This window comes from Eschrichtius robustus, chromosome 3, assembly GCF_028021215.1.
Source record: "Eschrichtius robustus isolate mEscRob2 chromosome 3, mEscRob2.pri, whole genome shotgun sequence".
Taxonomy (NCBI): domain Eukaryota; kingdom Metazoa; phylum Chordata; class Mammalia; order Artiodactyla; family Eschrichtiidae; genus Eschrichtius; species Eschrichtius robustus.
In genome coordinates this window covers 14,372,631-14,389,848 of record NC_090826.1, presented here as the reverse complement: position 1 = coordinate 14,389,848, position 17,218 = coordinate 14,372,631, and the positions used below count along the sequence as shown (strand labels likewise).

At 56.2% G+C, this 17,218-nt stretch overlaps 1 protein-coding gene across 2 annotated transcripts in view; it reads right to left on the bottom strand.

Annotated features, from left to right (window-relative positions):
- Positions 1-13,731, bottom strand: part of PAX7 (paired box 7) — a 99,040-nt gene extending 85,309 nt beyond the window's left edge. Inside the window, exons 1-4 of one of the 2 annotated variants that reach the window (XM_068537744.1) lie at positions 13,647-13,731; positions 10,878-11,113; positions 10,178-10,307; positions 9,033-9,167 (exon numbers count right to left, since the gene is read on the bottom strand). In XM_068537744.1, the coding sequence (XP_068393845.1) occupies positions 9,033-9,167; positions 10,178-10,307; positions 10,878-11,113; positions 13,647-13,731 (586 nt within the window). The remainder of the gene's footprint in view (positions 1-9,032; positions 9,168-10,177; positions 10,308-10,877; positions 11,114-13,646) is intronic. The other variant, XM_068537745.1, reaches the window with a different exon arrangement.
- Between the last annotated feature and the right edge of the window lie 3,487 nt (positions 13,732-17,218).

Sequence of the window (17,218 nt, the reverse complement as noted above, 5' to 3'; positions counted from 1 at the left end):
GCAGTGAAGGCCAGAGGCTCCGGAGCCCCGCGGCCGGGCTGCTCCTCCCTCCTCCTCCCGCTGGAACCCGCGGCGCTTCGAGGCCCTGGTGGACGCCTGAGATTCCCGAGATCAGGTTGGAGGCTGCCTGCCAAACTCGGCAAGGGCCCCCAAACACATCCTGCTGTTGTGCTCACCCGGAGAGTTACCCAAACACACACACTCGGACACTTCATTTTCCCCTCCCCCAATTCACAAACACCCAGACACACACAGGTAGTCTGGCAAGGAGGCAGGCGCACAGGGAGACATAATGGGTCAACACTCACACAAACACATGCACTGAAGCACAGCCTGTTTATTTTCTGTCTCCACCACCTGGCTCAGAACTCCACGAAGGCAGGCACCTTCTTGATGTCTCAGGTATTCCTGGGCACTTAACACAATGCCCGGCACATAGTAGGTGCTCAACAATATTTTTATAGGATGAATGAATAAACTGACCCCCTGAGAAAATGTCTTTTTTTTCTTCTTCTTCTTTTTCCTTTTTTCTCTCTCCATCTCTTTCTTTCAGACATACAAAAGGGGAGCACAGCATTTGTGCTTATCTCTGCATATAGCAACCTCATAAAGGACCCCTCCAACAACCAAATGGGGATGGGAGGGTGGGATTCACTGCCTCTGTCTTGGAAAGAGAAGGAAGCAACAAGGGCCAGACAGAGGTCAGGCTCTCAGCCTCACCTCTTCCCCCACCCCACCCCACCCCATCCACCATCCATCTCCCCCTCCTGGGCTCGGGTTCCTGCTCCTGGACTTGGACGCTCCCTCAAGGATACCAGAGTAACCAGAAAACGTGTGTACGTGAAGTTCTTAATGGGGTGTGGCCTCTAGAAGCCCACACACCCCTTTGCACGGTCTGTAAAATTCCTCCTGTATGAACCTCTGTGAATAGCCAATTTCTTAGGTTTTATCCCATTCTCAAAGGGGTCCAGGTTCCCCCAAAAGGATAAGAATCTTTGTCTTAGTGCAATTTTCTGGTTTTTCATGGAAGGAAACTGAGACCCAGAGGGGCTAAGAGAGTTGTTCAAGATTGCATTGTTAGTGAGTTGGGGACAGGACGGATGGTTTACTTCCTGGCCCAGCGCAGTGCACTTCGCCCCTCCCGGATTCGTCCTGTTGGGCTCAGCTGGAGATTGGGAGAGCAGGCCATCAGAGGCAGGGATCGAACACTCAGCTGGGAACTGGATCCAGAGCAGCATGAAGCCATCAGCTCCTCCAGTGTTGTAACCTCACTGTTACCCTCCAGTCTGCAGCGTCCCGAAGCTGGGGAGTGGCGATGGTGGCCTGCGCGCCACCCCTTCCCCAAACTGGGAACTTAGAAGGGGCGGCTGCTAAAAGCCGGAAGGCGGTGAGCCTCACTCCCCGGGCAGTGAAACCCGGACTGGGATATTTATTTATCGGCGCTCTGAATAAGGGTTCTCCGCCCCTCTCACCGCTAGTCCCGACGGGGCCAGGCTCACGGGCCGGCCCCTTTCCAGCACCCCGGTCGGAGCGCGGACCCGGGCCCCCCCCCCTCGGGGTCGGCCTCCCGCCCGTCCCGCCGGCCCGACTGGCTCTCCTCTAATTAAGCGGCGGGATCGCAGCGAGCCGTCCGGCCGCGCTGTAATATGATGAACTGCCTTTGTGACGGTGTCACCGAAAGCGCTTCTGATAAGGGGAAGCAGCGGAGGATCAAAAGGACGACAGCGGCTCGCCCGCCTCCCGCCGCCACCCGGCTCTGCGCGCTCGCCCTCTCCGCCCGCGCTCTCCCGCGGGCCGTCTCTAGGTCCCGAGGTCTCTCCTGATCTCCCCGTCCCAGGCCAGCCTTTCGATGCCTCTGCGTCTCTTTGTCTTTCTTCCTGCTGCTCTGCGCCTCCCTCGGCCCCGGCGCGTTTCTCAGCGTCCTCAAACGCTCTAGGCAAGGTTCTCCCGTCCCGCACTGGGTCTTTCTCTGAATTTTCTCGTGCACGCGCGCTCTCTCTCCTGAAGCTCTCCTCCTCCTTTCTGACTCTCTCTCGTCCCTCCTCTGTGGTTCTGGGTCTCCCAGGCCTCTGCCCATCCCTGCCTTGCTCTCGACCCAGGCTCGGGCCCAGCACACCTCCAGAGCCCGGGCAACCGAATCTTGGAAAGGTTCACGAGCTGACCCGCAGTCTCAGAAAGTCGAACCAATTCATTCTCAGCAGGCTCGCAGGGCTCCCCGGCCCCTGGCAACCCGCGCTCACTCAGCTGCCTAATAGAGGGCTGGGCACGAGGGCCCAAGGCGCCCTGGCCTGCCCTCGGGGCCTCTCTGGAGCGGGACTTGGGGTGAACACAACTTCCCCTCATCCCTCTAGAGGCTGCGGCGGCTCGCGACGCTTTTCCTCTCCCCCGGGGCTGAAGTTCCAAGTGCAGCCCACCCCTCTTTGGCATCCCCTTCCCTATACCCCTTCCTTTGGCCCTCACCTCCCCTTTGCCCTCGACCCCTTCTCTTCCTTCTTCAGGCCCCTCCCCTTTGCTTGCTCCTAGTTCCCCCTGCACTCTCTCCAGACTCCCTCCCTGCCTCGCCTCTCCCTTCCCCCCACTTTGTTTGAAGTTCTGGAGAGATCTATCTACAAATGGGGAAGTTTCCCCCTTAGGTCACCGTTCTGCCTTGATTCGATTTGGGAAGGCAAGTTCCCTCCCTCCCCCGCCCGACCCCAGCCGGGGCCAATCGCTCCAGAGCAGGTCAGAAAGCGCTGACCCCATTTCCACCTTTCCTCTTTCAGCCAGAGTTGGGGGAAGGGGGAAAGGAGAAGAAAGCCCAACGACAGCAAAAATTGGGGGGGTGGGTGTCCCAACCTTCCACTCCCTCTCATCCCCATCCCCAACTGGGTTTCCTAATTACCTCATTAGTCTGGAGTGGGAGAGGGAGACGAGCTATTTTTCTGCAATTCCTGGAATGTGCCCCCCTTAGTCATGGCCTTCAAGGCCCCAAAGCCCCTGGAGAACCTCCCCTTTGGGGTGTCTCTTCTGTGTTCTTCTTGGTAGCAGGAAGGCTCCCCCTCACCTGGCACTGTCTATTATGTGGTGTGAGTTCTATCTGGCTTTAGACTATGCGCTTCCAGGACAGAGCCAGGGGTCTTGGACATTTCATGTTTATATCCTTAGGTGCCCATTAGGAATGAGGCCTCATCAACTTTGCTGATGATGGTAAACAGAAACTCCAAAGAAACAACCTAGAAGGAAATCTCATTTGCTCAGTCCTCTTTCCCTATAGTAAAAAAAAATGTTTGTATAGATTATTTATTTAAAATGTAGTGTGTGACAACTATCATTTTCAGAAAGCCATTATTCAAAAAAAAAAAAAAGCCCAAATAATCACCATACTGCTTTAAGGCTACTGTTATATGTGCTTTTAAATCCTTCCATGTAAATTCCACTGAAAAATTTGGAGAGCTGTGACAGGGGAGGGGGCCGCGGGGGTAGGAGGGGGGAGGTTAATCCGGGTTTAACGCTGCGATGCCGTCTTAGGACCAGGGTTAGCCTGATTGCGTTATCTCTTCCCAACATTTGAGACGCCCATATTTCACCCAGCCAAATAGCTCGGAGAGCAGCGCAGATGGCTGCCGTGGTCGCGCCTCAGGAAAATGTGTTATTAATATCTAAATAACTTCCCAATACTGTCTGGTAAATCTCCCCTCCACCATTCCAAATGATGAATTCGTTTGAAGTCTTCCCCCAGCCTCATCTTTTCAATGTCCCTCTCTCTTCTCTCTTCTTAGCCAGGCTTATTTCAAACTGGTAAATATCTAATTCCTTTAACGGCTGTGCCGTGCACACGAGTCTTTTAGACGCCTGGAAACAGCCGGTGTGTGGCAGTGCGTGCCCGGAGGTGAACAGAAAACCCGCATGCCCTCGCAGCGGGGGACCCCACCCTGTTTAGAAATGCGTTTGGGAGACTGGGGCTGCGCGGGAACCTCAATCTGGGATCTGAGCCCTTCCTTTGGGCGCCCCGGACACCCTCTCCTGGTCCCCCGCGGAGTCCCAAAGGCATCCCCCCTCCCTAACGCGCAGCTCTTCCGCGGCTCCGGTCTCCGAGACCCCACCCGCAGCCCTCCGAAGGCGTCCCTCGCTCTCTGGGGCGGATAATTACCCTCCGCTCGCCTGTTCTCCCTTGTTTAAAGTTTGTTTTCTAAATGTCTTCTATTAGATTATGTTCGTTCATTCCCCCTCCAACCTTATCTCCTTCTGTCTCTTCTCTCCTTGCCCGTCACACTCGATTTAGGCACGAGTTTATCTGGCTAACAGTTTGCCGACTTTGTTTATTTACCGCGGGTTCTGGGGCTCCGAGCGCGCGCGCGCCAGTGTTCGCCTTTGTAATAGTTATCTCATTGTTGTTCTTCGTTAGTCCCAGCTCCCTCCACCCTCTCTCTCTTCTTCGGTTGAGGGGATGGAGGAAAGAAAGGGGGAGTCTTGTCAGCCCAGTGTGGGTTCGCCCCCTCGCCCGGAGCCCCCTCCCCCGGGATATCTGCCTCAGACCCCCGCACCCCTGCTCTCCGCTCACCCCATCCCCCCACCACCCCGGCGCGGCGGAGCCCTCACCCCCTCCCTCTCCCCCTCTGGTCTCACTGAATATCCACCGCCGAGCTCTGCCTAAAGCCGGGGAATTGCCTGACACCCTCCCATCTTCCTCCGAGCCCCCATTATGCGAAGCTGATCCCACTCTGAACAGCCTCAAATCCCGCCTGGACTCTGTTTGATTAGATTGCCAACCCGGGGTAATCCTTTGATTTGGTGGAGTGTCAATTACCTTTCTGTAAACACACATTTACAGAGGAGGGAACTTGTTGGTATAAATCAATGCAGATTGTTTCTTGATAAATGGACTATCTTCGACCCCTCCCTCGCTCCCTCTTCCAAGGCCCCTCTCCCTGGAGGCCCCTCCCCTCCCCTCTCCCGTTCTCGCCCAGCCAGTAAACAATGCCCCTTCCAGGTGTGAAACCGAAAAAACGGTGTGGGCTGAGGGGAGCCGTGCCCCCCTTCCCCTATTCATTCGCTCCCCCGGAGCCTAATTAAATTTGGCAGGTCCTTGTACACACAATCAAAACAGCTTCCTCCAGTGTAGCAAACGACCGAAAACCGCATTAGCAGCTATCGCAGCTCTGCCAAATTAAATTGTTTCCCACCTCCTTTTACAAGTGTCTAAAACCGACACTTCGGGCTCTCCCCTCCTTTCCGATCCTTCTCCGTCATTTCTCACTCCACACCTGTAAGTTTGCTGCTTTAAAAACAAGTTAAGGGAAAATGCAAAGAAATACAAATCTGCCTTTCACGCACGCACACCCTTGGCCTCCACCTCAGATGGTCTTTCAGAGCGGGAAGTCAGCATATTCCCGGATGGACTTTGACGTCGCCACTCCACCCCTCCCGAAAATGCACACTCTTCTTTTTCATCTTGTGAATTTCCACCTTATTTCATATTAATTGTGACCTGGCTGGGCTTCTACCCTAGAGACCAACGTGGTCTGATCTGGTCAGTTTCAGCCTAAACTGGAGCCTTGTCAGATGCAAGAGGCATTGATGCTCTTACTCTTTTACTGTTGTTACTGCTTTTCTAAATTATTGCTTATTTCTTCACACTCACTCCCTCAGCTCCCACGGAGGAATGGTTTGACTCTTTCCAAACCCCTATCAAATTTCCCACAAGAGTCTCCCTGGACTCAGGTTGGGAAGATCTTTTTCTTTCCCCATCCCTCCTCAAATCCTTTACCAGTCGAGTCCCTGCCTATCTCTCCCCTGATCCTCGGAGAAGGGGTGAGGAGGAGAGAGTCCAAGTGGATGAGGGCAAGGAACCTTTCCAGGTGTGCAGAGCATGGCCGGAGCCCCTATCCAAAGCGGTCTGAGAATTCTCACAACCAACAATCCTAATAACTCAGTCTTAACAAGGATAAGAGCAAAAAAAAAAAAAAAATATGAACAGCCTCATGAATATCAGCCCAAGGGGAGCAGGAGTGAGCTGCTCAGAGATGAAAGTGCACAGAAATAAAAGCTCAATTTAATCTGCTTTAAAACCCTTCAACTTAACGTTTGTGCTTCAAACTCTGAGAGTGAGGACTGATTGCGGATAAATAGTTTCTTACCATGCCTGGAAGCTATTACACCCCTCTCCAACACAGTTTCCTATTCAGCAGTCCCAGTTTTCATTACCAGCTCTAATAAGTCTTAACATTATTAAATGCCAAGCGGACGATAGGAAAAAACGGACTCAGGGAGGGATCTCTCTTTAGCGCTTAAAGAGGAGAGCTCTTAAACCCCTTCTTCGGCGGCTCCCCGCCTTGAGAGAGGCAACCCCCGGGGAAGGCATTTGTCAGGAGCAAGAAGCCAAAACAAAGTTTGTGGGTGTGCACCCCTCCCCCTGCTCTGCCCAAGGGTATCTCTGCCTCTCCCCATCTGGCCCACTCGGGTGGAGGTTGGGAGGTCTTTTCACCTTTAACTTGGCCATGAAACTGACATCCAGGGCCTGGGAGAGAGATGAGAGTTTCCAGCTGGGTGGTTCACCGGGATGCCAGCCACTGGCCAAGGTACTCAAATCCGGAGCTGATACCATTTGCCCACAGATGGAAAGACAACCCTCTCTCATCCCCCCTTGTCATAGTGCCCATCACACCCATCTACAATCATACTGCATATCCACACAGAATCCACGGCTCCGATCCAAAGGCCCGTGGGCAAACCGCCACACCGAGAGACATGCGCTTACACTGCCATCCAGCTCCCAGTTACAGGGCCCAACATGCCCACTGTCGCTCAAAAACCACGGGGCTTTCTGGACATCAGGCCCACCGCTTTCATTTCATTTCTGCAACTCCTCTCCAGACTCAGCGCCAGTACTTTCAGCCTTCCCATCTGGAACCTCCAGCCTCCTCGTTAAACCCTTGGAGACTTGGAAGTTCCTGGTTCTACTGCAGGGAAAACCTCTATCCAGCGAAGTTGCCTTTCTGCTGGTTTTATAAGCCCAGATCAGCACCGGAAACCCCTGGATTCCTTTGAGCCAAAGGGTTTTCCAAACCGAACTTGCTACCCTTTTCCTTTCCTTTACTTCCCTTCCCATCCCTTCCCTTCTCTTCCCTTCCCTTTCCTTCTTCCTCAGAAGAAACTTATCTATTGTGCTTCCTTACAGACTGAATTGGACATACCCCTGCCACACACACACACACACACACACACACACACACACACAGTCTCTCCAAATAAAACCAAACTTCCTTCGCTTCTCCTGGGGTACCTCTCAGAAGCTGTGTCTGCTGCGCTGTATTTCGCAGGGAAAGATTATTCAAGTTCTCTCCCCCCCCACCCAAGAAAAAGAAGTTCAACTAAGTCCCTTTCCAATCTGAACTGAAATAAGGAGTGGGTATCCCCCCCACCCTGCCAGGGATCCCCGGGCTCTAGGCTGCCTCAGCCGAGCCAGGGGCTTACTTGGAAGCCCCAGGCCGCCTCCCGCTGCAGCCCCGAGGCCCTCCGGCAGGCCCGCACAGCGGGGTGCCAGGCACAGCTTGCTCACTTTCTTCCCTGCCCTTTTGTCCCCGGTGGAACTGGGCTCCACTTGGGGCCCTGAATGTCAATAGCCCGCTTCTTCCCCAGCTCCAGACTGCTCCCACACCGGGCTGCCCGTACCCCCCCACCATCCTTCCCCCTCAGACCAGGCCTGCGAGGGCTGGGCCTCGCTGGGAGTTGTCTTTGGAAGGGGGCTTTGTCTGTGAAGTTCATCTTCAAGGTTGGGAGAGACTACTGAAAGCTGGAGGGAGACCTAGGCTAGGAGTTCCAGGGAGGCGAGGAGAGGAGAAACCCCTGGAAGGAAACTCAAAGAAAACTGTGCTCTTTTACAAGTTTCAGGGTTCAGAACACTCCCCCACCTTTTCCAAACCCACCATTTTTTTTTGCAGGTTATAGTGGCCACTGCCTTTCCTGTCTGCCTGCTGCCTCCCTGCGCGTGTGTTTGGAGGCTTAGCTTCTCTTCCCGTCAGTCTATGTGACTTTGGGTCTTCCGTTTTTCTTTCTTTACCCACGTCCCCCCTTGAAGCACACTTACCAAGTCTCAAAGAGACCTGCGAGGGGAGTGGTAATGAGGAAGGACTTTCCCTTCTCTTGAAACTTACCCCGTCAATAAACAAAAGCACAGTCCCCTTTCCTGGGCGCGCAGGCGCTTGAAAGATAAATGCCTTCCCTAGTTCATCTCCAGAAAAAGCGGGGCTCAGACTCCAGGCCCGTTCGGCAACCACGCTAAAAGCGGGGAGAGGGCGTGTGGAGCCTGAATCTCTCTCCCGCACTGGGATCCTCCGACCCCGGGCACCTGAGAACTCGGCCTCAACTCCTGGCCCCGCCTGCGCGTGCCCAAGACGAAAGCACCTAAAAAGTGCACCCTTCTGCCCTCTCCCCCGCTACCTCCGCGCTGTCTCGGTTCAGCCCTGGCATCACAGGACGAAGAATTAGGCAGCGGCCCACGCGGCCCTCGCTAATTTTTATTGATTGCAGCGGTCAGTCAACTGTCAGGCGGGGTTTCAAGGGACCGTTTAGAGAGCGTGTGCGGGTCTGCTTAACAAATTCATTTAGGGAGCCGCGGGGCCGGCTCCTCTTTGCTCGCCCCCCGCCCCCTTGCCCAAGTTTCCTATAAATAATAGATCGACACCGACACTGGCACTAGCAGCCAAAACGCCAGCCCTGGAGGACACACGACCCGGAGTCTTCGCCGGAGTGCGCAGTCTGCGGCGCCCGGAGCCCTGACCCGCCGCCGGGTTCCCCGGGGACGCAGAGGTCGCCTGGACCCCGCTCCGCCGCGCAACTGAGTCGCGGGCTCCGCACCCAAGCCGGCCTGGGGGCGCACCGAGGGGGCGCTCTCCACACACACCGAGAGGCTCCCGGCTGCTCCGGGGGCTGCGATCCCTCCCGCTAAAGATCTGGCCGCCAGCCCGGGTGGCGGAGGCGCCACCACTGGCCCGCACCCTGGTGAGCGGGGCGACGCGGGCTCGGGCGTCGCCGGCCCCGGGACGGCTCCCTACCTTTGTCGCCCAAGATGCCGTCGATGCTGTGCTTGGCTTTCTTCTCGCCGTCGTCCTCCTTCTTGTCCGCTTCGTCGTCCTCCTCCTTCTTCCCGAACTTGATTCTGAGCACGCGGCTAATCGAACTCACTAAACCTCAGAAATTCAAAGGCAAAAGAGCGAGTATAAGTCGTTGGGGCCGCGGAGCGGGGCCCCCTGGGGCCCTGGGAGAAGTAGCGGAGACCATTTCCCCCCTAAATACACTCAGGAGGATTCGCACCCATTCCCCGCCCCCCCCCCCACCGTTGAACATTTACACCTACTGGGAGGCACAAGTACAGTCACTCACGTAGAGACTCACACCTGGGGCACTCACACGGTGGCAAGGCGGTGGCAGAGGAACCCACCTAGTGCGTTCCTATCACATCCTTGCACACACTTGTGCTTTCCACTGTCACGTACCCTAGATGCACTCACACCCACACCCACCTCCCCAGGACCTCCCTGGAGGCCCTCCAGCCCCCGATGCTGTAGTCCCCACACTCAGGCGTGCATCCCAGCCCTGCACACTTGAATGCTCAGGTACACACACAGACACCTGGGGCCACTTTCTCCCACACAGGCAGCAAGATTCAGGGCCTCCACATTTGGGACCCACTGGTGGCTGGTGGCAGCAACAGAATAGAAATGGTGACTTGGAGAAAGAGATCCAGGGAGATCACAATCTACCCTCCTAGGACAGACTCATCTCTCTAGGCCACTTCTCTGAGAAGGCGCCAAGGGAGCTTCCCTTACCACCCAACTTTATAGGATAATTTTTTCCCCATTTCCCTCCCCCTTCCCTCCCTCCCCCTCCCTTCCTTCCTTCCTCTCTCCCTTCCTCCCTTCCTTCCTCCCTCCCGTCCTTCTCCCTTTCTTTCTTCCTTCTCCTCCTCTCTCCTCCTTTCCCAACTTCTTTTCTTTCCTTCTTCCCTCTTCCCATCTTCCTTTCAGTTCTGATTCCCTCCTGTGCCCTCACCCTCTTTGCGCTCTGGTTCTTTTCCTTCTCACTTTTCTCTGAGTTCCCTGTCATCCATCATCCCCCCTCCTCTCCCACCTCCAGCCCCACACGACCTGAGCCCTGGCCAGACTGCGGGCAAGTTCTGCTGGCTCAGCTGCCTTCTCACCTGAGGGCACGGTGCTGCGGTCACAGTGCCCGTCCTTCAGCAGCCGGTCTCGGATCTCCCAGCTGAACATGCCTGGGTTTTCCCTCTTGTACTCCTCTATCTTTTTCTCCACATCCGGAGTCGCCACCTGCTTCAGAGGTGGAGGTGGGAGAGTAGGAGTGGAAAGATGGGGTAGGGGGAGGGAGATACTTTTAATATCAACCTCCCAAGAGCCCCAGGCCAGGCTGGTGGCTCTGGTCACCATGCCTCCATTCTGAGATTGGCTTTATCCTTTCAAGAAACCTGTTACTGGTTCCCAGGAAGGCGGCCGGGATTGGGGCATGTGGAATAGGGTAGTGATAGGTAATAAAATAGAAACCTAATTAGGACTGGGGTCCCCCCTCACTATTCCAGGCAAGACTGGGGAAAGATTTCCCCTGGTCCGGGATGGTGATAGGGGGTCTGGGCAGATGTAGGGACAGCACAGGAATGACTCATTGGCCTCTCAGGCAATCTGGACATCAGTTATCCCCATCCCAGAGAAATTCAAATAATGGAGGATGTCTGAGGGTGGGGACCCTCTTCCACTGTCCTTCCCATAGGAAGCATATAGACCCCCTCCCCGGTGCTACTGGATGACACAGGGTAGAGAGAGGGGCTACAGCCAGGATACCCCAACCACGGGAAAGCTGGCTGCCAGCTCTGCAGCAAAGACACTCACTCTGGGTTTGCTGCCGCCAATGGCCCCAGGCCGGATGGACCCGGTCTCCTGGTAGCGGCAGAGAATCTTGGAGACGCAGCCATGGGAGACGCGCAGCTGGCGGGAGATGACACAGGGCCGGATGCCATGGTGGGCCATCTCTACTATCTTGTGGCGGATGTGGTTAGGAAGGGGTCGCCCGTTGATGAAGACCCCACCAAGCTGATTGACCCGGCCTTGGCCAAGTGGGGTGGACACTGGAGAAGGAAGGGGGAGATGAGGAAAAAGAGAGGCACAGGGTGAGGATGGGGAGGAGACACTGAGTACAGCCCTTTTAACTCCAGTTTTGTTTGAGCCCCAAGACTCCTGAAAGCAGATCTCAGTTCCCCACATTTGAAGCTGTGGCAGTTCAGAGGTCAGGAAAAAACCTGTCATGAAGCCAAGGGAAGGTCTGGCAGAGATGGAGAGAGGGGTCAGGGTTGGCTGCAAGAGTCCCCACAGATGCTGTGTGTCCCCAGTCCTGCCACACTATGGGGAATGTGGACACACCTGGGGGATCTGAATGCCTCTGAGAAGGAGAGGGAGAGAGACAGAGGTGAGAGGGCAGAGCCTGGAGACTGGCGGAGCCTGGGGACTCTGGGACCAATGGTTCTCTGGACCCACAGCTTGGGCGGCAGGTCCACTTGCCTTTTATAGAAGCCGATAATGGGTGAGATGTGGCCCATCTGGTCAGTTCCATGCTCTAAGTGGTCAAGCCTGATCCATTTTATTGGGGCCCAGAAGGGGTTGGTTGATTACTAGTAGTTACAGCCCTGGCTTGGGCAGCAGAATTGTCCTACCCATAACTGAACAGCCAAGGCACAGCAGCGGGACCAGCAACAGAATGCCGTTGGCTGCTGCTTCTGGGGGCACCTGGCTGTCCCTTGAGGGACTCTCCTTCCTTCCAACCCGTCTCAGAGTTCGAATTTCGTTTTGGGATGATTTGGGGACATGCCCCATTGTCGGCAAGCTTCTAATCAAATACTCATTTGGCCTCAAAAACCCATGAACTGTCCCTGCAGGTTCAGAGAGGCTGGTGCACAGATGGGCCAGAGTCCCTGGGTGTGGGTGACTTTGGGAACCAGGAAGACAGACTCGCCTGATGTGTGCTAGGGAGGGGAGAACGCCTGGGAAGCTTTAATGCAAAGTCCACACAGTTTCCTCCCAGGAGGTTGGAGGACACCCGGTGCACTAATCCGGCCTCGATCCCCCCAATCTGGGGACTCGGCGGCTGCGGAGATCTGGCAGATTAGAACGATTTCACAGCCGCCCGAGTGGAGGGAGCTGACAGTATAATTGGAAGGGAGGAGGCGAGAAGAGGCTCCGTTGCCGAGCAGTTCCTACCGCCTCCTCCCTGGCTCTGCCGGTCCCCACACCCCTCTTCGTAAAAGTAGGTGTCTGAAGCCACCCTCGGATTTAATCAGAAATCGTGCGTCGCCAAGTCAGAGTCACTCGGTCTCCGTGGCGGGATATGCCATTAGCGCTGGAGAGCTCTCCAGCGCACAACTTTATATTCAAGAGCCTCTTTAGCGACCGGCACTCGGCTCTCCTCAGTATTCTCCGTCATGTTGGGCAAATATTGTCCTAATCCGCTGCGCGTCTTCGGCCGCCTGTTTTACTTGCATTCGCTACAGGAGAGTGCTACGGCAAATCCCCGGGCTTGTGCGCTCTCCCGCCTGCGGGGTTGCTCGCGCGCACTTGATCACGGAGCCACTCTCCTCGCCTCTGTCTAATTCAGGGACCCGCGCCGTCTAGCTGCTGTAGGGACCCCCCCGCTCCCCAGATCTCAGGCTGCCTGTCCATCCATCCCCTCCTTGCCTTCTCTCTCCTTCTTCACGCCCAAGGGGCTCATATAATTATAAGAAGAGTAATTAAAAAATAAAAGTCGCACCTCTCTCTAACCACTTCTGACATCCTGGGCTACCTACCCCCAGAAGCCAAGTGATCCCTCAGTTGACAGGTTGAAGGCCTTCTATTAGTTTACAAAGAAAACAGAACAAAAACGCAGGAAAGGTGCGCTCCCAGCCCTTGCTAGAGCCCGGAACCGGTCCACCACCCGTCCCTTCTGCTCACCCCGGATGCTGGATATTTAGGGAGGACACACTACAAAACTAACACTTTTCCCTCGTCTGGACATTTCCCTGCCCTCTCGCCGTCTTGAGGTCTCCCCCGAGAGATTTCCAGAGTTCGGAAGCCCGAGTGGAAACTTTGGGGGGAAAATCGTTACTATTTATTGTTTCAAATTAGTTTGTTTCCAGACCCAAAAGCAGAGTCCTAGTTTAGGCATAAAATATCACACATTGTTGGTATTTCGAAATAGAAGGGGCTGGAAGACCATCCCAGAGGTGAAAAGAACAATTCAAAACAAGAGTAGAAAGCACGTAGCTGGCGAACGCAGAGAGCCGAGAAAGTATTAGGTGGAAAGTATCTAAAAATAGTGGACAGAGTTGAAACTCACTAGGACTTGAAATTGACTCGGAGCCGAAATCTACTAGGAGTTCAGCCCCGCGGGTAAAGGCCAGAATCCTGGACCTGTGAAGCTGAGGCCGCCGGTGGGTGAAACCCACGCGAAAACGGACAAGTGTCGGTCCCAGAAACTTCCTGGGTCCGGCGCCCGGACTTGGATCCAGAAGGGAAGGGGACTCCCCTGCTGCCGCTGGCGCCGCCACCACCCCGTGAAGATCGCCACCTCTCCAAGGACCTCGAGGTCCTGGCGGAGGAGGGAAGCGAGGCAAGTCCAGACGCTCTTACCTTCCAGAGGAAATCCCGTGCGGGGATAGTTCTGCCCGGGAGCCGGCCGCATCATCCTCGGTACAGTGCCGGGAAGGGCCGCCATTCTTGCGCACGCCGGGGACGAATCCAGAGTCGGCGAAAATCGCTTCCCGTCCGCTCCCTTTACCCCTGCTGCGATCTCTTTCTTTCCTTCTTTTTTTTTTAAACCTCTTCCCCCTCCCCTCCGCAAACACTCCCTACCCCCATCCCCCCACCCCCGGCTGCGGTCGCTCGCGTCCAGAAGCTGGGGAGGGGGGTGAGGTAGGGGCGGAGGTTGGGGGTGGGGTGGGGGGGGAGGGAAGGTGGCGACAACGAAGTTCAAACAAACAAACACACCAACCCCAAGGCCTCCTCTGCCCGCTCCGCTGGGCCAGAAGTTGTGCGGGCGGATGCGCCGGGCAGGAGCGGGAGACGAGGCCGCGCCGCGGAGCGGGGTTGGGGGGGACGCGGCCGGAGTCAGGGCCCCCAGCCTCGGACTGGCGAACGATGCGCTCTCGCGCTCCGGGCCAAAGTTTCTGAGCCGAGAGGCTGCGGAGTGGATTTCTTTTTCGAATTTATTTATATATTTATTCCCTCGCTCTCGCTCCCCTCCCTCCCTGTCCTCTCCCACTCCTCTCCACGCCTTCTTTCTCAGACCACACTCGCTACTCCCTTACACACCAGCTTTCACACCCCCGCCCCCCAGAAGACTTGGGGAGGGAAGAAGGTGCCTCTCGGGTTTCTGGGCTTGAGGGGAGGCGATAAGGGGTGACGAGGTTGGGAGGAGAAGAGGGAAAGCGAGGGGGCGAGCGATCCGCCGGGTAAGTTGTGCAAAAGTGCTCACTGGAGTACGCGGAGGAGGAGGAGGAGGCAGCGAATGAGATCTGATAGGTTCGGACTTTTCTTTTATTCATGAGGAGGGAAGGGGGCCAGGGCGGAAGGCAGCCGAGGACCAATAACGAAAAGAAATCTTCAACGAATATTTTTTTCCTCTTTTCTGATCCCCAGCTCACCTCGCTTTTAGGGGAGAATTTGAACTGCCGGTTAAAACAGAGGGAGCAACGGCGGGGCGTGGGGACTGGGGGAGGGAGGGAGGGGGCCAACTCAGTCCCAGTGTCTTCCTTTGACGAATGGGCCGGGTCCGCGGAGTCCCCAGCCCCCGGTCGCCCACGGCCCCGCTCTGCAGTCCGGCTGCATGGGAATGCCCGCCTCCCGTTGGTGGCTCCCTTGGATTCTCGCGTCTTCTCTAGCCTCCCAGAATCAGAGTCCGCTGTGTTTCACGTCTTCACCCTCATCTCACTCACACACTCTGAAATTTCCGCTGGTGGGGCCCACCGGGAATTGGCCTAGGTGGCTTCAAGGGAGGGGTTTATGACTTTCTCTGGGAAATAGCCTCTGAGCCCCGGTGTCCCATTCTTGCCTGGCCCCCTGCAGTCTGAGAAGCCCAGAATGATGGCCGGGCCTAGTGCTTAGAAAGAGGTTCGGGGGAGTGTTAGGGACCCATCTCTTTCTTTCCTCCCCTCCCCTCACCCATCCCCAGCCGGGATTAAACCCGCGCTCCTCTTCAGGCCCCCGGCCCACATCCAGAGCCCCTCTCCAGCAGGTAGTCCGGTGCCCTGAGGCGGAACAGCAAGTGAGTGCCCAGGATCTGGGGGTCCAGAGGGGTGGGAAGTTGGGGGGACGGGGCGGTCAGGACTTGGTACCACCCTGAGCTCCTCAATTCTGAGCTCCTCCGCTGTTGGATTGAGGGGGAGGGTGCCCCAGTTAATCGGTGGGGAGTGGGAGTGGGGTGATGGGAGGTCCTGCAGTTCTACGCTCTCCCCCTCGCTCTCCCCGTGCCAGAGTGACCGGACGTCCCTGCCTGGGGATACCGAGTCCTGGGGGCGAAACGCCCTCCCAGCGGGGCAGGACGCCATGACTGCAGGTCTTTTGTCTCCCCCGGGAAAGAGTGTCTCCGGCTCAGCGCTGGAGGCAAAATACAATAAAATAAACCCAGCCCTCAAACTCGCCCCCAACCCCGCAGCTTGCCCCCTGCCCGCCCTCTCCCGGTGCTGGGGTCAGCCTCTTCTTGGCCTGGGAGCGCTCCTCAGGCTGGCCCCCGCGTGCCCCTCTCCCCTCCCATTTTCCTCACCTGTGACCTTTGCCCCTCTCAGCATGTGACAAACTCCCTCTTCTCCCCTCTATCCCAGTACCAGGGGCTTCTCCGGCTGGGGGTGGGGATGGAGGGGTCGGGGAGGCCTTCTGGAAATGGGGGCCTGCTGAAAAGCTGTTAAACTCACACCCCCAGTGGCCCCAGAATTGAGGTGGGGGGAGGCCAAGTCGCTTTAGAATTGGACAGGAGGACATCTGAGTGCCTTTCCCAAACCAGGGTGCCAGGCTGCCAGGCTGCCTGAGTTATAGGGACACTACAGGGTTTTCTGGGACACTTTCCTTTTTGGAGGTGCTACCCCACTGTATCCACTGGCCCCAAGAGAGATTGGAAGATGATATTTAAGCTCTAATGTGTATGTCTGGGGAAGATGAGTCAGCCTTGAGTCCCTTTTACATCTCATCTTGCTGGAGGGTCTGGCCTGTCTTGACCTCCAGAGGTGGCTATATATATACACAGATACACACACACAACCTAAGTATGTAATATACACACACATATATACACACATGTATATTGTTCATTCATTCATTCATTCATCCATCCATCAGTAACTTCTGTCTTGGCGAGTAAGTATTTAAGGCACCTTTTCTCTGTATCTGTGGATGGAACGGGCCAGTGTGTTTGTGTGTGAATACAGGTTTATGCCCATGTCTGTCTGTATCCAGGTGAAGGTGGGTTTGTGTGTAGGTCTGCTGTCGGCTGGTATGCCAGTTTGAGTAAGTGTGTGCTTCTAAGTGACGGTCTGTGTCTGCTTTTAGGTTTTGGAGTCTCTTCCTTGTTGCCTTAGCAAAGCTCTATGCGCCCATCAAGAAGGTGTGAGCTGTGATTTGGTCCGTTCCCTGGGGTGAGAGAAGCCCTCTGGGGCGCGCCAGGAGCGGCTGCTGAAGACTCAGCCCCTCCTGGAGGACTTGGCCGCTGGCGCGGGCTCGTCTGCCGAGCCGGATGGGGCTAGCGCAAAGCCGGACCCCTCGGTTCAGGGCCACCACCGATCGGCTGCTGCCGGGGACACTGGAACCCCAGGCGACCCGCGCGGGGGCCACCTAACCGTTGGCCTGGTCCCCGCCCTCCGCTGCTGCAGAAGACTCAAAGCGGCGGGTCCAGTCGCGAGGGAGACCCCCGAGCAGGCTCCCCTAAACCCCGCGCTGACAGCACCAACCCTGCGTTTCCGCTGCTGGGGGATTCCGTGGCCTCCCGCTGGGCAGGCAGAAGGGGAGGGAAAGAGGGGTGTCTGTCGGAATGAGCTTGGCCGTTCTCGCCTGTTGGAGACCAATTTCACAAATGATTTTTGCAACAATTAAGAAGTGTGGCGGAGTGAAATGGCGATTTCACATCCAGCAGGGGAAAGGGGGGTTCACCTGGGAGCTGGGGCGGCTGCAGCTGGAGGGGGGATCTCTCCCCCTCCTCTCAGTTCCCTTCGCTA